Genomic DNA, 25076 nt, shown 5'->3' on the forward strand with positions numbered 1-25076 from the left:
TCTTTTGACATTCCCTCGCTGCCTTTTTCTAAGGTTTTCTGCTTCCCATTCTAGCTTCCTCCAAAATCAATTAAGCAGATCCTCTCTTTTTTTTTTTTTGGCCATCGGTCAAGATCTTTAAGGGTTGTTCCTTTATCTAGCCCTCAATTAAGTGGCATACGGTACTTAATTGTTTTAAAATAAGGCATGACTCATGCTTCAAGAATGATTCAGAAGTCATTTTTTGGACCTTGTCTGATTAGAACGCTTTTCCATTATTCTTTAAAATAGTCTGGGTTTTTTTCTCCTTCTCTTATGTCTTCACCCGTCCTCCTGTGAGGTTTCTTAAAAGAAGGGTAGGATGGGGAATTAGCAGCCTAAAAATTAGTACAGAATACATGAAAGAAAGGGGGAGTTTTTGTCTATCCTTGGGAATAAAAAGGGCGCAGTTCCCACTTGTGCACGCCAGAGGGCCCCAAACGTCCTTTGCAGAAAGCCCATCCTTGCAATTGGACATCCTGGTTTACCCTAAAACAAGCTTTTTATTTCTTCTGCAGCCTGAAGTATTTGACAAGACCCCGTCCTTTTAAAACAGGGATTTTGGTCTCCCTGCAAGCAGCTGAGATTGTGATTAGATGCTGCACAACTCAGATCATCCATTCCAGAATATGGTTGGCAGCTTCAAGTGCCTAGAAATAAATCACAAACCAGCTATTTTCTTTTTGTTTCATTCTGTTAAGTCTTCCTGCAGATTGTGCACTGCTTTCCCATACGGGTATATTTCCTTTGATTTGCAGACCCAGGCACTAGTCTAAATTGGTTGCTATTGTTGCAACTTTTCCTTCTGCTATCTGTTGGGAGAAAAGTTCAGAATTTATTCAACAAAAGGAGACATTATACTGTATATTTCATTTGTGTTTTTGGCAAGGTGTGGAAGTGTCTAGGGAGCTTGCAACACACCTGTCTACTTCTACAAGAGCTGGCCACAATCAATACTCTTCTTGACTTGCTTCTTCAGAGTCCAACTTTTGATTCCTTGGAGTAGCACAGGGAATATTGTAGTCTGCACAATTCTGATCTTTGTAGGGATAAGCACATTAAAATCAACAGTAATCTAATGTATTTGTAGAAAAAAGCTGCCCCGGGACTATGTAGAGTCTGGATTTCAACTTTCTTTTCAGTTATGAAGTTTGTTAGGGCCAGTTCCATTTTCCAGGATGAATGTGAGGTCGTGTGCAATCTTCAAATCTTTCTGAAGGACAAAGAACACATTTGAAATGTTACCAAAATGTTAAAAAGTTCCCTCTGTTTCCTTTTCTGAATTCTCAAGGTAAAGTTTGAGATTCTTTCTAAAGTTGCACCCTTCTCGGAGTAGGTGTTTGGCTTCCAACTGGCTTTTCTTGCAACGCAAGTATGCTTCGAACATTCCAGGCTATCAAAGTGCGATGCAAGGATTATAATGTTTACATATTGGGGTTTAGCTATTCATTCAGAAAAATTGGAGCAGGCTAAAGGTTGTGAAGGCAATTTTGCAGCTTCTTGTATGCAAAATCTCTTCAGATCCACCAGACGGACATAAGACGTATCCAACAGAAGGATATCTGTACAGATGCACGATTGGAAAAGCTTCAGAAACAGGATTGTCCCAATAGATTTGGGCTCCCCAAATCTTGGAAAATGTTTGTAGAGAACCATAAAGTTGAAATCTGATTTTGAAGCACATGGCTTAAGTCCCCGTTTCATTTTTAGAATATAGAACTAATGAAGGGAATGTTCAACCACTGATCCTTGAAGGGCTGCCACGCTCCTCGTGTCAGTAGAGGTTTTGTCTATCAACTTTGCATACAACTGCAGAGCTAGGAGAGAGCCAGTGAGCTCCTAAATCAAGTTCGCCCCCCCAGCCGACTCTTAAATATTCTAAGCGGTGGAACGAAAGGCATCAGCATACGGAGACAATCTAATTCTTGTTATGGAATAACTTGTTCCTTTTACGACTGTGCGTTCTAGATCCCTAAGGCAAGTCTTGCTTCTGGTTTTGATGGTGGTGCAGGGAACTGGGACCATATTTCTATACTGGGACTGCCGATTGCCACTCCTGCCTTACTGCGGATGATCGTCCATTTTTCCTTCAGGTTCTCATCATCCTTCTGAGCAGTGTTTGCTTTGTCTTAAGAAAACACCCGGAGAAGTTCTTACTAGCAAGGTGATTCATTCCAGGCTACAATTACAGCTGAATTTGCTGTCATTCCCTTTTCCCACAGAAACTTATTTGCAAAGGGGTTATTGTTTATCCTGGCTTCTTTATAGATAGATAACCCAAGGTGGCAAACCTAATACTCCCATTTTCCCAAAAACAATAACTCTTTTATCAGGTGGGCTGCGCTGAGGGAGGGACTGACCCAAGGTAAGCCGAACTGCTTAACAAATTAAGTCTTCCAACTCTTCATCATCCTCCCTGTTGCATTGGATGCTGACTTCCAGAAGCCGTTAAGTAACCTAGTAATGAATGACAGGCACACACAGCAATGATAATGGGAGGACTGGAGTCATGCACTGACTTTTTCTTTTTAAGGTCAATAGCTTTGCGTGTTTGTATGCATGTGACGGAGCTTAAGGGGTGCTGGAGCCGTCACTTGACTAGTTCAGTTTTGCACACAAACACCAACACAAGAGCCCGGGTGGTGCAATGGTCAAAATGCAGCATTGCAGGCTGACTCTGCCCATAGCCAGGAGTTCAATCCTAAACGGTTCAAGGTTGATTCAGCCTTCCATCCTTCCAAAGTCAGTAAAATGAGGATCGAGATTGTTGGTAGCAAGCAGCTGACTCGGTATACCACTTAGAGGGGGCTGTAAAGCACTGTGAAGCGGTATATAAGTCTAAGTGCTATTGCTATCCTACCCTTTATGTGGCTCCTCTGAGTCTTGCCTTCAAATACAACTCACAGCCTCTTGGTCTCTTCTGTCCTATAAAGGCCACAGGCCTTCATGTTTTTGGGGAGAATCCCTATTGCTCCACCTGCCGAAACGGGGAGAACAGTTGGTCATTTAGGAAAATCAATGTAAAGGGGGGGGGGGAAATGGGTGGAAAGTGTTAGAATTCTTTGAATGGCATCTTACAGAGTGTTTGTCTTTCTCTACCTGGTGACGCCCTTGGCATCCAATGTTGTTTGCTTTTCTCTGCACCTAAAGAAAGCTGCTGCATTTGGGCTCCCGTACTAAGCCTTTCCAGAAATAGGACCACAACTGCACTCGGGACAATCTGCAGGGAAATCCTATGGCACTTACTTAGAACTAAATGACTTCTAGATCAGGGGTCCCCAATCCCCGACCGTGGTAGTCAGGTAGCACGTGAAACCACGCCCCGCTCTGATCTGTGGAAAAACCTCTCTCCATGAAACTGGTCCCTGGTGCCCAAAAGGCTGGGGGTCGCTGTTCTAGACAAATAGGCCCAGAAATGTTGGAGACGCCTTTTGATGCAAATGGTGCAAAAGAGCATTTAGAAAAGTACCAACTGGACTTTTTTGTTTTTCCTTGAAGACATTTTGCTTCTTATCTGAGAAGCTTCTTCAGTTCTGACTGAAGAAACTCCAGTTGCCTTTTGAAAAAGCATCTTTGGGATAACCATGACCTGGATGACTGAGAATTCCCATAGACATTTCGGAGTACATTTCCCTCAACCCAGCTAAGAGCCAAAAACACTTCCAGCGATGCAAAAAATGATCCAAATTGACCTCACAGATCATTTCTAGTGTGTCTCTGCTATTCCTGTCCTCAGTGGATGTGAAGGCGCTCAATAGTTGGTGCAGAAACTGAAATAAATGAATCCGCATAGGGCCTCAGTTACTTTCCTTAATCCCACGCGCTTTTATTCTGAATTCTGTTTACAGACGTAGGAGTGCCAAGATCCTTTCTTTTCTTTTTTTCTTATCACCATGGCATAACTTCTGAATTTTCATGCTGCTGCACCATAAGGAAGTTGACAATCTAGTAATTATGACGAGTTACCTTTAAGGTGAAGGTTGCTGCTAAAAATACCCAAATGGAAGGTCCTGGGTTTTAACAGTAGATTGCTACCAAAGAGCTCCCTATGAAAGACTTCCCTTTTTAGGGTCATTGGGGGGCAAAAGGGAAGCAGCCGTGGATCCTGCGGGAGGGCTTCAAGGTGCTTCTGATGCTGTCCTAGAATTCCATGACTGAATGAAGAAGGAGCTGCCTCAAAAAAGCCTCCGAAGGCATCCTTGATTTTTAATGAGCTATAACTGTACTCTAACAATCCATTAGGGTCTGCAGAAGCTTCCTCGTCTTTCAGAAAATATCTCCAGAACTAAGTGGCTGTTTCCCTCTCTCCCAGCTGGGTATGGATTCCACAGTTCAACAATTGTATGGAAACAAAACAAGGCTACTGCCACCGAGCATCGCTTTTCAGGTTTTCTTTTTAATTTTTGACTGAATATTTTCCCAAACATAATGTGATTATGCAAATAAGAGAAATTACTAAGTGCTTCTTCCCAACAATTTCAACACATGGTAAAACAACTGAACTTGTTACTTAAATCCTGTTGAGTATGCTCCTTCTTGCAGCATTTAAAAAAAGGATCATTGTTGAGTCAATCAATAATCAGGAATCAATAGAACAAGATTTAATGGAGGTGGGGGGGAGAAACTCAGATAATATAGGCTTTAAAGCTATGTCACCTGGCTTGGCATGTTACCAAACAAGATAGGTTACTTTTTTCAGCCCAGCCAAATGTTCAGCAGAAGGAAGCAAATTTCCAACACACAAACCATGGAAGAATCTCAGTCATGATTTTAACTTCCCTCCAAATCCCACATATTATTCAGCAATTAAAAAGGAGAGTTGAGAAATAAGTGAGTGCTAATCCGATGCTTTGTTGGCTATTACAATTTTTCTCCTAACACTGAATTTCTGCAGCAGAACTACTGGCACACCAGCCAGTTGTCTGCACCTGCAATTCTCAAGGAATGTGAGTCAACTCCAGCTCTTCGTTGCACAAAACATTTGAATCCTCCTGCCATTACAAGTATATATGCAGAAATACAAGGATGCAATGTTAGGTAACAAAACTAAGCCTTACTGGACTTCACTCCAGCAGAATACAATTTAGGGAAATCGATTCAGTGCGCTATTAAGGCACTCTAGGTCAAAGTGCTCAAAGTGATTTCTGCAGAAATTTCAGTTTCTGTATTATATATATCTTCCCCCACCCCTGGCCCCAGTCTAGATACTGAAGGGAAAATTCCTTTCCCTCTAATAGTTTCATCATACCATTCATTCAAAAGTACAGCACCTTAAAAAAAAATCCTTACTGTGTGAAATAAACAGGAGGTGGAGATGGAGCTAGGAATAAAGAGGAGCTGTCTCCTGCCTTTGAGGCTACCGTACTGTACAATAATTTGGCTTCCTCATACTACAGTAAAGCGTATAGTTACTGGAGGCAGGCAAAACACTTCACACAACAAATAGCTTTCCTCCACTTCCTTTTCAGAAAAGCAGAAATAAGGGACAGCTCTAAGACTGAAGCTTTGGATACAAGCAGTAACAGTAATTTTGCCGCTATATAAAAATCTGATCTCCATTCCCAGACATTCAGAGACGCTTCCAAAGGAGAGACACTGAAAGCTGCCCTAATTGCACAGAGGCCATGTCTCTGCCACTGACATCACTGAAACTGGATCACACACACACACACACACACGCCTACAAAGAACTTGAGCATCGCAGGGATTTGGGAGGATACAGAAGTTAGGCTAAGCGGCAGCTGCTCCAACTGTAGGGAAGATGGCATCGTCGCTATTTCCCAGAGCTTAGCACTGCAGAATAATGCAGTGCAGAAGAAGTGCAAAGATAAGTACATTCTTTCTGTAGGGAGAAAGACGTCTTGTGCACAAGTTCTTCTCTCAGGCACAGAGAACAAGCTTTTTTTTAAAAAAAGACCAATCGCTGGAAAGTCACAAGTCACTTCTTGGAGAGTCTAGCAATGAGTTTTTTCCATTCTTCTCTCTTGCCTGTGATGTACGAAGGAGTCAAGAGCTGAAGCACCGGTTCCTGCTGCCCTTGGAAGAATTCTTGGCACAGGGCCTCTGCGTTGCAGATCACATACATCCCACAGTCGTAGCTGTTCTGCTGCGCTGGAGCTTTCTCTTCTACAAAAGCAACTTTGCCCCTCTTGCCAAGAAAGGACTGCAAATTCCTTGCAACCTGTTTGGCATGTGCTGAGTTACACCTGCTGTGGGAGTCATAGTGAGCAAAGCCGTTCTTGTCTTGGAAATACACTAGCAAGCTCCAATGGGTGCCACCAGCTGCCTGGTTGGAGTTGTCATTGATAGCCAGGAACACAATTTTCTTGTGCAGCAAGTCCAGGGGCTCAAGGAACATGGCCAGTTCCTCCTGGTTGGTGGTGCATTTGATGAACTGAGCCACTTCCGGGCCCACGAAGCAGGCCTGGTCAGAGAAGTCTCGGAACTGGTCGTTGGCAAAATACTCAAAGGCAAACCCAATGATGTGGTCGTTAAGCCAGCAGGGAGGATCTAATAAAGAAATGTCTGATTGTCTCAGCAAACTGTCCATGTAACTCAGGACAACAGGGTCCATTCTGTGCAAGCAGGGCTACGACTGCTGGAGAAAGCCCAAAGCCTAACGTGAACAGAGAGGAGAAAAGAAATTTACACATGAGAAGTGTGAAGTGCTTCTGCATCCGAGCTACAGAATGAAAAAGGTTAAATGTGAAAACTAGACAACATACTAGACAATGTTTGGTTTGCCAAATGGGAGCATGGCAATTGATTAGATGTTGCTCTGATTTTAAAATGTTTTTCTACCTCACGCAGTTAGGAAAATAAACTGACTCTTCCTTTAGCCCCTCTCTTGAATCCAGGGACAAAACTGCATATTTTTCAGCCTGATTGGATTCTTGTTTATCTAAAGGTCGGTGCCACTAAAACTTTCTCAAGAAACTAAAAAACTGACTGCAGCCTTGAAGTTATTTGATGTTCTGCTTTTGTAAATACTTCTGTATATCACTAGGGTCTGATTCAGCCTTTTGAAAGCGGACAACTGACAGCAAGCGCTGTCCCTTGGGCATGACTCAGAGAAAACTGGAGAACACCCATTCATTACAACAGGAAAGAAGCTGCATGTGCATATTTACTCATTAGGAAGGGATGGGAAGTTTTCCTGCACACAATTAAAACACAAAGGAAATTCACTGATGACTTGTATGTATTAGTAATCATTAAGATCTTCAAAGGCAATAACTAAACAACTGCCTTTTGAAAACAATGAGAATTAAGATTGATGATCTCTATATTAGATCTTCTGTAATGCAGAGGTCTCCAAACTTGGCAACTTTAAGGTTTGTGGATTTCAACCCTGCAGGTTGAGGAATTCTGGGAGTTGAAGTCCACAAGTTAAAAGTTGCCAAGTCTGGAGACCTCCTGCTGTAATGAACTGGTGTTCGCCTTTTTAAAAAAAATGCAACCAGATCTTTCCATTTTTCTGAGGCAAATATCTTGTGGATTTAAGACCCGTAATGCTGATCCCCATTACAGGAATATTAAGATGGAATAGGAGCATCTATGATTTACCTGAGTCAACAATCCGGACTTGCACAGATTAAAAGCTACATAATGGATGCTGCATCCTTCTCTTTGCTTAGCCTCCGTCAGTAAGAGCAACATGGTGGTTTTCAGCATCGTCCCACAGCAAGAAATTGTTCATTTCCTGGCTGCGTTTGCTCATTCTATCCATTAGCTGTTACTTGAAACTTTTCGGCGGTGACTCACCAAATAAATTCTATATCTAAAGGAAATCTTTTTCAGATACCAACTCATTTTCTTGGAAGCTACAACAAAGCACTTTTAAGTATAGTATACAAAGGGGAAAAAATAGAACCTGCAATTATGAAGGGATAGGCATACAGGAACCTTTTTATAGGCCAAGCAACTTTCCAGTGGTAGAAACCCCCCCCCCCCAGCAAAATAGCCTTGAAAATTGTAGAGTAAAATCTTGTGCTCAACCTCTGATGACCTCATGGCCACATCCATGTAGCTTTTTTTTGGGGCGGGGGGGGGCAAAGATATGACATTAGTTTATACCGCTGCTTTACAAGTTGCTTTTTAGCCTACATTTCCTAGTGGCGATTCATCCAAGAATTAACTGAGATAAACCTTGTTTCCAAGATCAGCCTAGGTTAGCTAGGTGCTGCCATCTCACCAGGGAGATTAAGAAAAGCTGCGACTATATGATATATAGTCTATATATATCTATATGTATCTATAGATTATATGATACATCTTTATGAAGTGTAAAGATGTATCAGGCACATTTTTTCACATGTGGTGGACTTGCAATGCTGCAAAAAATATTGGAGACTGATCCAAACCTGGACAGAACAAACGGTGGGAGAGTGTATTCCATTTAAACCGTAATTTTTTTTCTCCTAGGTATAATATCAGAAAAACTTAAGAAGGAAATAATGTATCTAATAGTACATGTATTGACGGCGGCTAGAATAATATATGCACAATCCTGGAAAAATGAAATCATACCTCCAGAAACAGAAATAATAAGGAAAATTATGGCATGTGCAGAATCAGATAGGTTAATTCTAGAATTAAAAGACAAAGGAGAATCTAAATATTATAAAACATGGAATAAATTTTACCAATGGTTTTATAGCAGAAGACAAGGTAGAAATATTAGTAGTTATGATTAGATTAATTAGTAATTAATATATTAAATAAGGAGATTACAAGATGAAGTAAAATGTATATATGTATAACAAAGGGAAGCTGGATGAATTGTGTTGTACTCTCATAATTAAAATTAAAAAATAAATTTAAAAATAAAAGAAAAGCTGCGACAACTATTAGTTCCTATAGTTGGAATTTCCCTGCAGGCAAGACAATCTAACTACGTTTTACTTCGCTTCCTAGGTAGTCCTCGACTTACGACGAGTTCGCTTAGTGACCGTTCCAAGTTGACAACGGCACTGCAGCATCTTCACGGTCACCTGATCAAAATTCAGAGGGTTGGCAACGGCTTCATACTTATGACCGTTGCTGTGTGTGTGTGTGTGTGTGTGTGTCCTCCCCGGGGTCACAAGATCCCCTTTTGCGACCTTCCCCCCCCCCCAAGTCAGATTCACCTAACAACCGGGTTACTCACTTAGCAACTGCAGTGATTCACTGAACACCTGAGGCCAGAAAGGTCGCCCTATGAAGCCAAACTACCTTGACAAATGTCTCACTTAACAACATAAATTTTGGGCTCAATTGCGGCCTTAAGTCGAGGACTATCTGCATCTAGAAGGCTCCCACTTACCAACCGGGTCGAGAAAGTGAGGCAAAATTCTCTTAATAAATGTCTCGCTTAACAACGGGGGGGAAGGTCGATAGTGGGTCGTTAAATCGAGGACAATCTCTAACACGGGATGAGGGCGAATGAATGGCGGGGCAGGGACGGTTTCCCTCACGGAGAAAAGGCGGGAGGATTTCAACCATCCAGGCGCCGTTGGGAGAGCCGGGGAGGCGGGTCCGGCCCCGCGGGAGCGTTGTCCAGCAGCCGAACCGGCCTCAACGCTCAGGGTCCCCCTCAGGCGGCCTTTTCCCCTCATTTCAACCGGGGCCTCCGCGCCCGATTCCCCCTCAGAGGCGATCTCCCCTCACGAGGCGCCTTACCTGACACCGGGCCTCGCGCTCCTCGTTGCGGGGGTTGCCCGGCGCGGCCGCCAAGCAACGTCGCCGTCGTAAAAAAAAAAAAAAAAAAAGGCGCCGCTTTCCTCCCTTGGCCTCCACCCCTCCCATCCAGCGCTACGCTACTCGCGTAAAGCTTCGACGGGAATCGCCGGGCATGGGCGGTGAGCGCGCGGCTCCTACCTTTCGAAAGTGGCCGGCCTGTTTCTCCTCCTCCTCCTCGTTCCGCCCCCTAGGAGGTGGGAGGGGAAGGGTTTTTTTTTAAAAGGAGGAGGCGGCGTGGGCGGGGCTTGGCTTGGGGCGCGGCGCCCGGAGGAGACCTCCGCCTCTCGCGGCCGCTGGTTGCGCGAGCGCGCGCGTCACGTCAGCTCGAGGCTGGTGCTGGAGGGGGGAAGAGAGGGAGGGGCGGGGTCCGGCCGCTGCTCGTGCGCGTGCGCGCGCGAGGGAGCGAGAGGCGGCGGCTGAGGTGGCTGTGAGGCGAGGCGAGGCGGCGTTTCCTCCCCACCAAAGCGGGTGGAGGAGGCGGGTGGCCGTCGCGGTGGCGGTGCTGCCCCTCACCGGCCCGGAGCCAAGGGACGAAAAGACACAGAGAGAAAGCTGCGGCGGAGCGATGCGGTGATCCCGCAGGTGAGCCTCGCCCGCTGCCCGGCCCTCCGCCGGCTTCCCCCTCAGCCCGGGGATGAGGCGCCCGTAAGAGCGAGCAGGCGGCCGCTCTCCTCCGCCACCCCTCCGCACCTGCGGGTCCCCACGGGCGGCCCCAGCGACGCCTCTCCGCCGCGGCTTTCCTCCGGGATGGAGAGAGGAAATGGGGCCGCCGCCGCCGCCGAGATCCGGACGGGAGGGATGCGCGCGGATGAAGAAGGGCGGGTGGGGGGGCTGGAAAAAATATACCCCACGGACACCCCCCACATATACACCAATAAGGGGAGGGGACCCGCCGGCTCCTCTCGGCCGCAGGGAGGCTTCATTCATTCGAGGCGGCTCCCGAAATCCGAGCCTGCCGGATCCTCTTCTAGGGGAGCCCAGCCCCCCATATCCCTTCTGGAAGAGATTCCCCAAACCCCCCCTTCCCTGCACCCCGTTCTTCTGCCTGCCTGCCTTGCAAGGTCACGGAGCTTCCACTTTCCTGCCCCCCTTCCTCCTCCCCCCTGCAAATGTTACATGAGATCGTCCATTTTTGGAGGGTTTCTTGTCAGACCCCGATCCCCCCCCTCAAAAAAAAAGCAAAAAAGGGGGGGGAGGTTAGAGAGAAGGGGGGGAGAGAAAGGATGGTTGTGCTGTTGTATTGCGTGGTGGTGTGCAAGGTCGAAATCTGGGCTGCAGCAGCTGCATTGTGATCCACCCCCACCCCCCCCACACACACACACCTCCATGGAAGAAGAAGAAAAACAAACCCCAAGCTGTGCTAGAGGAGAGAGATAAGGTTTTTTTTGCCCCTGCCCCGCTTTCTTCTCCTAAGGAGGTTCAGAGGTATTCTAAGAAAAAAAAGGGGGGGAACCCACACCAGAGAGAGAATCAAGCAATGGATTCGCTCAGCATCCTTACAGGCTCTTCCTGTGTAAAAAAACTTTCTAATGGCAATATTTGTTTATCTGGGCTGCTGTATTTACTAGATAAGCCACCAAAGGAAGCTGCTTTTCTCTCTCTCTCTCTCTTCCCATTTTGATTTGGGAGCCGGATTTGGGACAGCGGTTAGGATCTGTCGGGGCTCAGGCCTTCAGTATGGCAGTAATGCTGCAGTCCAGTCCAACTGGTAAAGGCTCTCCGGTCTGCGAAATGTGGTTGCACGCCTGCATTAACTGTAATAAAAAAAAATATTCTGCTTGCTGTGGTGTTTTTCTTCAAGGGTGCTTTTAAAGACATGGTGTGACACCGCATGGACGGCGCATCTGTTCTCAGCTGTTGCTGTGGATTAAAACTCCTGTGGCTGTGATTGTTAATGGCTGAGGTTGTGGGTCCTGCTGGCTGAGAAGGGTGAGAGCTGTAGGAAAGCATACTTGGGGGGCACTCCTCTGACAGTAGCCAATTGCAGAAATTGCAGTGGCTTTTTATGAATCCAGTCTCTAAATCCATCAGCCTTTGCCTTAATCTTCGGGATGGGAAAAGGAGTATAATCTTCTTGCTTCTTCCATGTGTCACATGGAATATTTATTTAAAATGTATTTTAAAACTGGGTTTTCCAGTACTGTAGAATTTAAACATGTATCTTTAGCAGTCTTAACAAAAATGATTGGCAGCCTCTAACTTCACGTGCAGCCAGTTTCTCTTTTTCCCCCTAGTCCTGCCTTTTGATGCTTGCAGTCTCTATGCTCTACTTTTCTTGCACCTAATGAATTATTTTCCTTGAATCTGCCTTTTTTTTTAAAGGAGCCTTAGAGTTTGGCTGTTCAGTTTTATCATAATGCAAATGAAGTGACAAAGAGCACAGCAGTGTGGGTTGTATTAGGAAGACATTCTTCCTTTTTTCCATTCTGTGGAGGAGGATGAATGCAGTATTTTGAAAAACTTGGGATTCCAACAAAGGTGAATTGAGCATATGGTGCAGGGTTATATGAATAAAACCTTATATTTTTCTTACTAGGTGTTTGTGCAGATTTGTGCAAAATATGTTTGACTAGTATGTGGCTCTGTGTTTATTGGATCCAGACAGGGTGTTAGTTTTTTATTTTAAATGTACATGAATTCAGCCATTTGAATAAAGTAAGCAAATATGCATTAATGGTTACTGTAATGTCAAACTCACTATAATGAATACATGTTCATTATTTTTTTTCACAAAAATGGTGCCAACCTCTTTAAAACCATCTTCTGCTTCTCATATACTAATAGTCATTTTATTTCATTTACTTTGGAATGCATTTCATAGAATCTTTTAAAAGATATTCTGAAATCAGATACTGTATTAATGTAGAGAGATTTTAGTATACCATTTCACTAATTTATGTAATCAGACTAAATTTTTATAAGACACATTTTTGGAGTCTTGGCATCAAAAATTTACATGAAGAAAATTAATGAAACAATAGAACATTTGGAAGATTTTGTGAGTATACAAGAGATACAACAAATTAATGTGTTAGACGCTGCTAACACTTAAAAATCATCAGTTCTCTTAAGGAAACATAGTCAAAAGACATAATGCTCTATTAAAGCTCTCTTTTGAAATTGCTGTGGTAAAAGGAAAAGACAGCCTCAATTTGAGTTTGACTTCTAGTGATTACATACAATGATAATGTAGGTTTCTTGGCAACACTATGGAAACTTTTTGGTCTTGCTGCTATAGTTTTTTAATTATTTTCAGATTAACCTATAGTTTTGGGATTTCCCCTTGGCCTCTCATCCAGGTACTTTCAACCTAATTAGCTTTTTTGAAGTCAGCCTGATGCAGTTACCTGTGGTACATGAAGGTGCTTCAAAAAGTAATAATTCTGTTTGATTGATTGATTTAGCAGTGCATGTTTATTAATATTTTAGATATTAAGCGCATATTTTCTCTAAATTTCTATTTATTATGCACAGATGTTTATCAGGCAAAATATGTTTATTAAAAATTTTCTCAACATCAGAAATAAAAAGGCGTTGATTCATTAAAGATACAGAATTTGGAAAATGTCTGATAAAATAGCTATTGTAATTCAGTGGAATGCTTGTCAATAAATAAATGTAACAAAAGGTATATTTAATGATTTATAAAATGTGAAGAGAAATAAGGGAAAAATTAATTATGGAGATTATATGTGTTTTTAAGGAAGTATGATATTTAATTGAAAAGAAGTGTTAAAGATGTTAAGATTTTAATGATTATTAATGATAGAACTGAACTGGAATGGAATGAGGGTTTATAATTACATATATTTACAATCTTTTTTTTTTTTAAGAATATAGTGTGTATTATAAGAATGTGCTAAGCAGAATTTCAGTTTTTAGTAGCTCTTAGAGAAAATAGAAGGAAGAAAAAGCCTTTACTTTGTAAACACTCCATAGATGAGCCAGCAATTTTTTTTTAAATTCCATTGATAAAAAAAATTGACTTTGAAACTTTGTGTTTTCTTGGTTTAATTTTTGTTTATTTTTAACAGTATTATGCCACTTAGCTGCAATCACTTTTGTCCATTAGTTAGCTGCTGTTTAGTTAAAATGTGATGAGAACTAATTGGAAGTTGAACTTGCTGTTTTCATCATGGGATGATGAATGTCGGACTTCTCAGCAGATTCAGAAATGGGAAGTTGCTAAAATTCATGCTCTGGGATTGCCTTCATGAGGCTTATGACCCCAAGTGACGTTGTCCTAACACATGTGGTCAGTGTGCTTCCATGAATGTTGCAGCACTTCCCCTTGTGTTGGTGGAGACTAGTTACAAGTAGGACTCATAGCTGTTTCCCTAGGAATACAATGGAAAGAGTTTCAAATGCAACATAGCTGCATTCAGTGGCTTTCACCAACTATTAGAGTCACAATTTTATATTACAGCACTGCTAAATTAGCTTTTATCTACAATGTTGATCTACATCATGGTCAACAAAGATTCCTGTGAAAAGATCAGTGCTTTGGCAATATCAAGTGATACATCTGAATTCAAACTGCATCCTGAAGTCTTTTTTAGCTGCTTCTCTCAAGTTGTTCAGGTTTTGTTTGTAAAAGTAGTTTATCTCCCCACCCCAATAACCGAAGGCTCCAACTGACAAACCAGAAGGACATCATAGTCAATGGCACTCAACCTTGCCCAGAGGTCTCATGAGACCTGAAAGGACATACCTGCTTCATCCAGGTTCCAGTGAAGATAATGATCAGAGCAGCCACCCATGTTTCTATCCACTGACTGGATCAGAATCTTGAGTTAAAGGTTTCCTAAGTGGATCTTTTTGTTTGTTTCTTTTCTTTGCCTGCTCCTTCAGCTAATGCTGCTTCCCAACCAGCCTGTACCAGTAATCACTGTTCTGTTTCCTGAGTGAGCTCCTCACCTATTTTTATGTATAGTTCTGTGCTACTGTCGTATGCAGACACTGAATCTAATGTCCTGAACCTAATGTCACATCAAAACAAAAAGCTGCAGAAACTGAAAGGGATAGGTATCCCTTTCAGTTTCTGCAGCTTTTTGTTTTGATGTGCTGTTTTCCACATTACCAAGTATTCTTGGCAATGTTCCCATGGAGAATTAAGTTGGAAAAAAAGGTTCCATGCGATTGGTCATCTCAATTGATTTTTCAGAGAATATATGTAAGCCAGGATACTGGTTTCCTGGCAGCTTTCACTCATGGACCTTTACAGCTTTATTTGAGAAATCGTAAGAATGAACAGTTTAATTCAGTGTGCTTTTTTGCCTTTATTTAAACCAGAAATTGTGTTCAGATGCAGAGCTGCAGAAAGAAAATATTACTTGGAAAGAGATTGTGATCCTTGCTGATCACAAACAGTTAAACACTGCATAAATTATAGGAAGACAGCTTGCTGGAGTGGGGGGAAATGTCCAGTGTTGATCTGAAGTTTCTAACTGCATAGTTAATTAACAGTGCCCAAGATAACCTCAGTTGTGGTTACAGGCCCTAAGGAGTATGATTCAAAATATGGTAGATTTTAAACTGTCCTTTTTAGTATCACAGCCGTTTGTATTTATTGGATGTGTGCCATAGAACTTGTGTGAAGTAGTAGATTACATAATCATGGAAGAATGCAGTCCCATTACTGTTGGAAAACTTCTACTATAATATGCAGCATCACTTGAGCTGCAGTATTTGTTTTGTTATTTTCGTCAGCTAACTTATTTTGCATTTGAGTGCCCTATTGCCAATTCCCATCTGAAGGAAGAGCGTGGTGCAACTATTTTTTTACAGGGATGGTTTTTTTTAATTTTTACATAAGTACAGTATACAATGAGTTATAGAATTATCAAATTCAAACTGTAATAATCAATTTGGGTGAGGAACTAAGCTGCCCTAAAAGTTCCCCTGCATCAGTTCATGGACTAAATAAAATACAAATGGGATATGAATAGATTTTGGCTAACCAAAATGCAACCTAGATACAGTGAAGAAATGTGGAGCTAAATAGCTGCCTGGCCTTTTTTTTAAAAAAAAAAAAAATTTTTAAAGAAAGATTAGTCCATTTTAAGTAAATTGCTCCTGCCAACAATATTCCTTTCCAGCTTTCAATGAACATCTATTTTTATAATTTAAACTTGTTAACATTAATTTTGCCATCTGAATGAGCTGAGAAAAAGAACTTTATCTGGCAAGCTGTGCATGACCTGTATTTGGAGAAAATACGAGGAGCTGACTATTAAAATTCTAGAAAGACACTCTTTGCCCAGCAAAGTTTTAGAAGAAACCAAGAGTTTTATATAATTGCTTTCTTGATTTACACTTTGTTACATAATAATTTTGTTTGCATGTTATGTCAGCCCAGCTATTGTGTTTGTAAAATTGTGTGTTACAATTTGTATGAGGAAAGGTATTTTCAATGAACTGTGTTAAAACAAACCATGGCTTAGCACAAAAGTGCACAATCAAAGCTACAGAATCATGTTGACCTTAAGTTCCTTGAGCTTGGCTTCAACCTCTCAAACACTTGCCACAAGTTGATGTGATAACAAGGAGAATTTTATCGGCAGGAAATAATCAGGTTAAAATAATTTGATTTTAGTTATACCTGTTGGAAGAAATATCCTTCTGGGTTCAGTTCCAAGTGAGGAAAAAGACACTGGAAACATGGAGGTCGTTTGGAAAGATGGTTTAATGGTGGACAGGGCCACATGGCTTGGAGCTCCAAAGTGAAAAGGACGATCACATGCTTCAAGATGTTGGGTGAAGGAAAAAAAGGGCCAAGATGCTGAGAGACCCTTAGTTATATTCCTTAGTGTTTCCTGTTCCTGTGTAAGAAATGCATCCCATTGGCTGTCCAACTCCCAGGGGCAGGGGTCTTAGCTGGACCAAGTGGCTTCACCTGAGTGCTGGCTGATGCAATCTTCCCAGGCCAGGTGGTGAGATGGATAGAGACCTTTGTTATGTAGAATATCCTGGCCCAGGCCTTAATGGCCCACCCATTAACAAAGGTGTTTGAGGGTGAGCTTCTGCCTCTCTGAGTTTCTACTTCCCTTTTAGGGGAAATATTCTACCTTTTTAAATATTTCCTAGGATATTTCATTTTTCTTGGAGAGGAGTGGGTGCTAACTTCCTACATACCAAAATTAGGTATGACTGAACTCATTTCTGTGCCCTGGCTTACCTGACCAAGTAACCCAGCTCAATTGTTTATCCTAATCAATCTCTGACACCCAACCCCAAAGCCCCAAATGTGGGTCTTGGCCTAAAAAGCACCAGGGGATATAACTGAGTGATGTTTTCCACATATCCAGCAATAAATAATACGTTTTCATTTTTTACATTGTTTTAAATAGTTCTTTTTAAGTATCATTCTACCAATGTGGGCATCTTAGCTAACTCATAGTTACTGTATTATAGTGAAGTGGAAGACTACAGGTAATCCTTGATTTATAACTTAGTGACCATTCAAAGTTACAACAGCATTAAAAAAAAGTGACATGACCATTTTTCACACAACCTTTCCAGCATCCCCATGATTGTATCATCAAAATTCAGACTCTTAGCAATGGTTCATATTGATGATGATTACAGTGTTCCAAGATCAATGGGGAAGCCAGATTCACCTTAACAACCGGGTTACTGACTTATCAACTGCAGTGATTCACTTAACAGTTGAGACAAGAAAAGTTGTAAAATGAGGCAAAATTCACTTAACAATTAACAATAGAAATTTGCTGGGCTGAATTGTCACCTTAAGTCAAGGACTACTTTTAATATAGAATAAATGCATCTTCAACCTTGTTACGTGCCATGTGTTCCAGTTCTAGGAAATAATGTGTTTATTAGTTTCTTCAGCCTTTGCCAAGCAATCAAATCTTCTGTGTTTTTTTTAATATAGAAAAAAAATCTGAAATTGGCAGTAGTTGTTTGGGTGTGGCTCTGAAAGGGCATGTTTCTGGTGGTGCGCTTACGGGATGAATTAGGCCTAATTATAGATACCAGAATAAGAAGACAGGGTCAGTTAGATTATCCAGCAATGTTTCTGTTAGTTTATGGCTTGGAATGGATTTAGCTGAGTAATGATAGATAGTTCAATTTATTGTCAATGGGTAACATTTACATGAATGCTTACCATTTGCATAAGTGAAGGGTTTTGAAATGAAACTGCAACTGATGCTTTTCAGAAAAGCAACTGTTGTCTTCCCTCCACTCCCAATATTATTTTTTATGTCAGAAGTGCCTCATGATCTCACTTGATAGGTTTCTTTCAAAGTCATTTTAAGTGTGCTTGTTTTCATGGAGGCAGCTCCAGCATATCTTCTTAGTTACTCCTTAAGCTCTCTTTTTACCTTGTCCTGTCTTTCTTGAATGAATGTCATCCCTTCACTCAGGGACCTTGTCGGTTGTGTTCTGTACAAAGATTACATGTGGTTTATTAAAGTGTGCTTTTATGTGTGTCATGGAAAATAATGGGGAAGAAAAATGTGGCAAATTTAACTTTATTGAAGATAACTGAGTATTTTCATATCTCATTAAGTTAGAGCAAAGTGTTCTTATTAATCTTCGGAAGTTTGAGGTAAGAATAAGATAAGTATAGAAATGACTTCTTTAAAAAAAATAATGGCTAGGAAAATAAAGATGTGGAACAGCCTTTACTGTTTGCTTTTAAAGACCATAAGTACTTTTTCAGATGACTGATTGCTTGAGAAGGTTTCTAGACATTGGGAGGAGCTGAAATGAGCTCTTGGCTGTAGTTTTTTGTTTTAAAATTTACTCCCTTCTCTTGTTCCATTTACAAAGCAAGTTAAGGGAAAGCTTTCAGTAGTTTGGTTAACATGGTCATCAATATAGCTGCTTCCCATTTTTTCTGCTTTGCCCCAGTGGGTTTGTCATGGAATCTTTGTGGGTACCCACTGTCCTACTTCCTTCCCACATCATGTGGGTTTTTCCAGTGGTTAGCATGGATAGCTCTTTGGATCTATGATAACCCCCTAATCTATAGTTGAGATCACTCCTGAAACAATATTCTCTGTTTAATTTATGGGAAGATGTTCCCTATCCCCCCCATAAAATGTTATTGGAAATCCTAATTATAGTTCATTTTCTCTTTGGTATCTAGGAATTGAAACTTGAAGGGCCAATCATTAAAGTTACTGAGATGTGCAGTGATCCTTCTTGGGAAGAAAGTTGTTTGTCCTCATCATTGTTTCAGAGACATCGTTAATGTCCTGTCACATGCAGAAAGAGCCATTTATATGCTCTTGTGAAAGTGCAAATGTCTTGGAAAATTTGAGATCAGAGGTTTTTTTTAATGGCCCTGTTTGAGTTCTAAATCAAATGGATTCAACTAAAACACATATAACTGGCCTCATCATGCTTAAAGCAAGATTAGGAAGTTTATAAAACTGTTATAAGAATTTTTTCCCAATTCATCCCCAATTAACAGGTGGGTATAAACAAATTTCGGAATCTGATAGACTTTATTTTGGAAATTTTAAAAATGGCATCCAAAGTTAATTCTTTTAAAGCATCCAGAAAACTATAAGTCAGAACTAAGGACCTTTCAGAGTTATTTGGCAGAAAGCAGAAGGCAGAATTGCGAATAAACATGCTGATTGGAGGAATTCACATTGCTGCCTCTGTTATTGCATGCTAGACACTTTCTAAGCCCTCAGTAACCCAGCAACGCTGCTTCTTCTTTTCTCCATCTCCTGTTTTCCAGAAGCTCTTTAGAAAAACTGTTGCTAAAAATCACTAAGGAAGTAGAATATGTGTGGGGTTGCAATGTGAATTATATTATTGTTGAGAAACTAATATGATCAAATTTCCATGAACCCTTTAATTAATGCTACTGGTCATGTCTTTTGTTCATACCAGTTTGCCTCTCCCCTCCTTGGAGGGTATTACTAGAACTGCCTGTGTTGTCTTTATCTTTTCTAATTGGCATATCTCACTATTAAAAATATTCAGCTTTTTTTTTTTTTTTTTGAGATGTGATCAAATGCTGTTCTGGATGCCAATCCCACAGATGTGACATTTAAGCTTGCCTGCACTGAGCTGGGTAGCATTTCAGAAATGCATATATTTTGTTGGTAACTGATCTTAGACTTACTTTGAGTTCTTACTCCAGAATAGATTACATCCGTTTTTGCAAATTGTAGTGTAATGCATTTTTAAAAATCTATTTTTTTCTGCTAGCTTCTGGTAAATGCATCAGGAGCAAGACAAACAAAAGTGCAAGTAACTGTGGTTCAACTATAATAGGTTTGTGTTAGGTAGATTTTTCCAAAGTATGTCTAAACAACAGGGCTTTGTATGTTTTTTGCGTTTTTTAAAATTCTCATATTTAAATTGAATCGCTTTGAAGATGACTATTTTGTGGAAATTATTTTTTCATAATTACAGAAGCTGGACTCCCTGATGGGAAGACATTTTGAACCTGAATCTTGCTAACTATATCACTAAATAAAACAATTTACCCCTTCAAGCTAATTTTCTTGTTGTTATTGTTGCTGGGCAAAAGGAATTAACAAATTCTCCAATTGTAGGTTAGAGATTGCATGTAAAATTAGAGGGTAATCACTAGTGCATTGGTAAGTAACTAAAACTGTGCTGTCTTGTTATGGAAAGAGTCTTTAGCATATTATTTTTAGGATGACATGTTTGTTTAAAATTATTAACCATTCAGTTTTGCAGGTTTATGTTCAATTTTTTATGTAAATGTGGGCCTCTCATTTTCTATTCTCTTTTATCTCACAACTTTTTTGTGAGCAGTAAAATTAGATTTATTTTTGTAAAATTCCAAATATCTTTTACTCTGTTTTAAGAATTGTTAGCCAAGTTCACCAAATGTCGAAAACTCAAAGAATGGACGATACGTTGTGTTTCTATTTGTTAGCATTGCTACAGTTGTTGTTCTTGTCTTCTTATATGATAGTTCAGAGCTTATAATTGACTTGTGAAACTTAATTACTTTGTATTGGTTGATTTTTATTGGTTGATTGGTATTATAAGAGAAATTATTTATAGAATGGATGAATAAGTTGTTGCTCCATTTGATCCATTTGATCTGTGTCTATCTAAACCAGGGGTCTCCAAACTTGGCAACTTGAAGACAACTCCCAGAATTCTCCAGCCAGCTATGAGAATTCTGGCTGGAGAATTCTGGGAGTCAAAGTCCACAAGTCCTAAAGTCGCCAAGTTTGGAGAGCCCTGCTCTAAGCCACCATAGCTCTAAGCAATAAATTTCAAAATATTTTAACCCTACTGGGTGACTTTGGGCCAGTCACACACTCTCAGCCCAGGATTTCAGCTGTTAGGCCTATTTATTTTCCATTAAAATTTTGACAAAACAAAATTTGACTATTTTTTAAAAATGTGCAAAGTAGAAATTATACTGATTGCTTTTTTCTTTTGCGATAGGGCTCATTTGCCATTATTGTTTGGCCTTGCTGCTGTGGTGCTGCTCTTGAGTATCTCTCAGGATAACTGGGAATTGTTGTTTGCACCTATTTCCTTAATGTTCACTGTTATCTTATGGGAAAACTTCCACTTTATGTTACCAAACTCTTCTGAGCAACAACGCCCACACTGTCTGCAGCTCAGATTTTTCTTCATAGCCATATGGTCCTGCTATGTTTCTATGTCTGGCAAGCTTTTTTCCACCATTTGTGCTGTTATTCCTTTTTTTCCTCCCTCCCCCTCCCCAAAGATAGAAATGTACAAGCTGATTATCTCACTGCAGAAGGCTTTTTCCATAATATTAAGGGACGATTATGGTTCTTCTGTATATAAGTCAGATTCTATAAACTGGACTCTGCTGCAGGATGCAGATTAAGCTTTCCTGCTGACTCCAGGTTGCAGTTTTGTCTTCCCAGAAGATTATATTTACCTCTTGTTGTCCTTACTACCAACTCTTCTGCCTTGCCTCTGCATTGGGCTTTGGAGAAAAACAAATTTCACACATCCATGCTAAAATATGAAGCATGAAGAAAGGGAGCAACAGCAGCTGCTCCCTTCTGTTTCCTTTATCAAGCTTGGACAGAAGTGAGATCATTTCTTTCTTGAGAAAGAAAAAAAGCTGGCATCTTCACCTTATCTCCTACGATGGAAAAATGTTGGAGTCTTTCACCTCCTCCATGTATGATGGGAACACTAAAGGCCTCAGCAGATGGCCTCAAGGTGAAGTTGATTTGAGATTAGGGTACCTTAGTGGCGACTTGTGTGTTTGTGTGTTGCTTCATTCAGTGTGGCTATTGATGGGCATCTTTTTGGTTTAATTACCTGAGCGCACATAGTTATTATAGCTGTAGCATGAAAATAAGCTTTCTACCTTACCGTAGTTTTTGGCTGCCAATCTTATCAGAACACCTTCAGAGTTCACAAGTGACACTGACAAATATCCAAGTAGTCAAGCGTCCAATTGAGGCTGAGAGGTAGCATCTGCCCTATGACTGACCCATTACTAGTGGACTGTGACAGAACAGGCTGCCCATTCAATGGATGGCTTGTTCAGTGCTTTCCCCTCTGGCAGTTGCCTGCTGTGTCAAATGCTGCTTGCCTGAAGTTTCTAATTCAGCCAGCAAAATGGAGTACGTGTAATTAAAAAAAAAAACAGCAGGCTATATTTTTTAGCATCTGATCTTTTACCATGGTGGCATTTACGTAATACACTTGCTTTGTCTCAAGGAAAAACAGAGCTAATTTTGTGCAGGATTTTTTTTAAAGATTGAACCACCATTTTTGTTGGCATGGTAATATTCAGCTATTCTACAATATCATGCTTTCGTATGTTACAGAAGTATAATTAGCAAGGGTTAAGCTTGTGAATAATAACTAGCAGAGTACAAATATGACCACAATGTTCTTAAAGATAAATTCAATCTAGAGCATATTGAGTTGTTTTAGATTGTATAACTGATTATAAATAATTTGAGTGTGTATTTTGTATTTTGGGAAACAGTCTCTAAAGTAACATTATCTCAGATGGGACTGTCATTTGTATAATTCCATTGATTTAATTTGATTATGTATATTCAGAAGGTCACTAATGAAGAGCCTTAATTATGTTCATCTAACAGTTCTAGTTATTAGTGTTTTCATTTGGGATATATTTCATTTTCTTTAATTTAAACATTCCTTTCCTCTGAATGATAGTTCTCAAGTACTGACTCTTTCAAGAGATGAGGTTATAAGCTGTGTTAGAAAAGCATTGCCCCTGTGCTAAGTCAACCCTAGAGCGATCTGCAGCACAAGTTACAAAAAGTGTACTGTTGTATTTCCCATTTTGTAATTAATGTGCATTGGTGCACAAAGTACTCTTATTCAATATGTTCCTCTGTAAATGTAACCAGAAAAGCAGTGACAGCACAATATTTGAATGAAATAACATGGGGGGGAGAGGAAATGCCTGAATTTAGAAGCACTTTGCTTTGCTAGATAGCATAGCAAGCATATGACAGGAAGCATCTGACTTTCAGAGTTACACACACAAATGGATGGTTTCTGGAACATATGATGAAGGATTTAAACCACTCTCAAGTAAAGTCAGTATGAAAGGCTGAAATGAAAGGGACATAGGACAGAAAGCAACTTTACATCTGCTTGATTAGAAAAAGTGGATTAACCCTTTCCTGGTAGCCAAAAAGGCACTTCATGGTAAATTCAATGTGTCCATTGTACACATTCAAATCATCATGGATTGAATGTGCTGTTATATTATGCATTTAGTTCTTAATGGATTATTTCCTTCTAAATTCTCACCAACCCCCAGTCATTAGACCTTAGGTGCGAGTCTCCAATGATGATACATTTCTTTTAGAGCAATCCAAACTCATATTATCACACTTAGACACCAACGTTTCCATTTTCATGGGCGGAAAAAATACAAATGCTGCTTTAATAAACAGTAAAGCTAAGATCCAAACAAACAATAGAATTGCAAGTAATCTTTTGCTACATAGTCAGTCTGCTTTATTTAAATAATGTGGAGTTTGGTTACTTCTTGTCTGCCAAATACCTTGAAATTATTGTTAGAAACTGCCCATCTTCCTCATAGAAGGACTCATAACTTTTAAGCAAGGATGAGTAGAGATACATAAGAAACACACTGCAAATCTGAATGTATTATTTCAGTGCTTCACCTATCATTATTTAAATTATATAATTAGTGGAGATAGTTTAAGTTAAATAAGTAAAGAAATTCTGCAGCAACTAGTTGCATGAGCAATTGTGCAAGAAATTCGTGAGCAAAACAGTTGCTTGTTACCTTTTGTAACCTTGGAAATAATTCCCAGTTGATAGGTGCTTCTTAAAGGACATGTCTGAAGAAGACAGAAAAATGCTAATTATATAGGAGAAGTTGTAGTTTCCTTTTTTTTTTAATAGTGTGCTTATTTCAGGAAGTGGAATAAATCCAGACTTGCCAGTAATGCAGGACATGTGACTTAGTTTCAGTTGATATAATTCTAATGTAAGCAGTTTCCCTCATCCACCATTTTGGGGTAGGAAGGAAATGGAGGCTCTTTAAAATTGAGGAAAGTGTATGGAATAGATCAGAGATTTCTATTGGAATTGAGATAATGGCAGTAATCTTGACAGTGTGTTCTTCAGGACTTTTGCATGCTGTTGCTCAAACTATTGTAGGTTGCCTTAATTGCAGTTGAGGTTTCAAATCCTTTCATAATGCAACTCCTTTCAGTGTTACGGATATTTTTCACCTCTGTCCTTCCTCCCAAAAAGGGCAAGTTGTATCTGAGCCATTTGGGGAAATCTGAAAAGGATTTAATAGATTGCCTCAGAGCTTGCTTTGGCACTGATGTGTTCCTGCATTTCAAACAGTGATTATAAAGGATTATGGCCATTGTCAATGCACCTTGAAAAAAAATGGCAAAATTACTGGGAAAAGAAGTAGCAAATTCCATCCTATCTGGTTTATGACATGGTCGTGATAGTTTGCACAATCGGGATATCAGCTCCTGCCCTTACCTCTTCCTGTGGTAGGTGTGATCTCTCAGCCAGCAAAAATCTTCTTTTAGATAAGTTTGGAATGGCATTTCGGGAGGCAGCAATAAAAATAGAATTATGAAAAATGTAAGGATATGTCTGAAAATAGCAGTGGCTTGTTTCCCTTCCTCCATAGAAAGAGGTTTGGTCGCAACAGGACAATGCAGATTTTCTAGTCAAATCCTCCTTATTACTGACTGCTATTATCAGTATAATTTTTTGCATTGTACTGCATTGTACAATATATTTCATTAGACATTCCAGATGGGCTGCTGGTTTAAATAGTTATGGCCAGTTGTTGAGACCAAGGTTATAATGAAGTTATCCATTAGATTATT

The 25076-nt window shown here is 40.4% G+C and overlaps 2 protein-coding genes across 17 annotated transcripts in view; one reads left to right on the forward strand and one right to left on the reverse strand.

Moving 5' to 3' along the window:
* Positions 1-4394: 4394 nt before the first annotated feature.
* SENP8 (SUMO peptidase family member, NEDD8 specific) lies at positions 4395-10062 on the reverse strand. Of its 5 annotated transcripts, none has more exons than XM_087972906.1 (2): positions 9877-10062; positions 4395-6634 (listed from the first exon to the last, which is right to left on the reverse strand). In XM_087972906.1, exon 2 carries the CDS (start codon positions 6590-6592, stop codon positions 5957-5959), a length of 636 nt encoding a protein of 211 aa, XP_087829032.1. In that variant the 5' UTR covers positions 6593-6634; positions 9877-10062; the 3' UTR covers positions 4395-5956. The 5 variants fall into 5 exon arrangements, with proteins under 5 accessions (XP_087829032.1, XP_026539865.1, XP_087829035.1 ...); XM_026684080.2 differs by having other exon boundaries at positions 9679-10062; XM_087972909.1 differs by lacking the exon at positions 9877-10062 and adding an exon at positions 9427-9600.
* Positions 10063-10127: 65 nt separating this feature from the next.
* Positions 10128-25076, forward strand: part of MYO9A (myosin IXA) — a 93238-nt gene continuing 78289 nt past the window's right edge. For all 12 annotated transcript variants that reach the window (XM_087972868.1, XM_087972871.1, XM_087972869.1 and 9 more), the window contains exon 1: positions 10128-10320. The gene's annotated coding sequence lies outside the window, so the exon portion shown is untranslated. The remainder of the gene's footprint in view (positions 10321-25076) is intronic.

The sequence above is a fragment of the Notechis scutatus genome, chromosome 11 (genome assembly GCF_049901735.1).
Source record: "Notechis scutatus isolate UNSWTSFEM ecotype Mainland chromosome 11, rNotScu1.2, whole genome shotgun sequence".
Taxonomy (NCBI): domain Eukaryota; kingdom Metazoa; phylum Chordata; class Lepidosauria; order Squamata; family Elapidae; genus Notechis; species Notechis scutatus.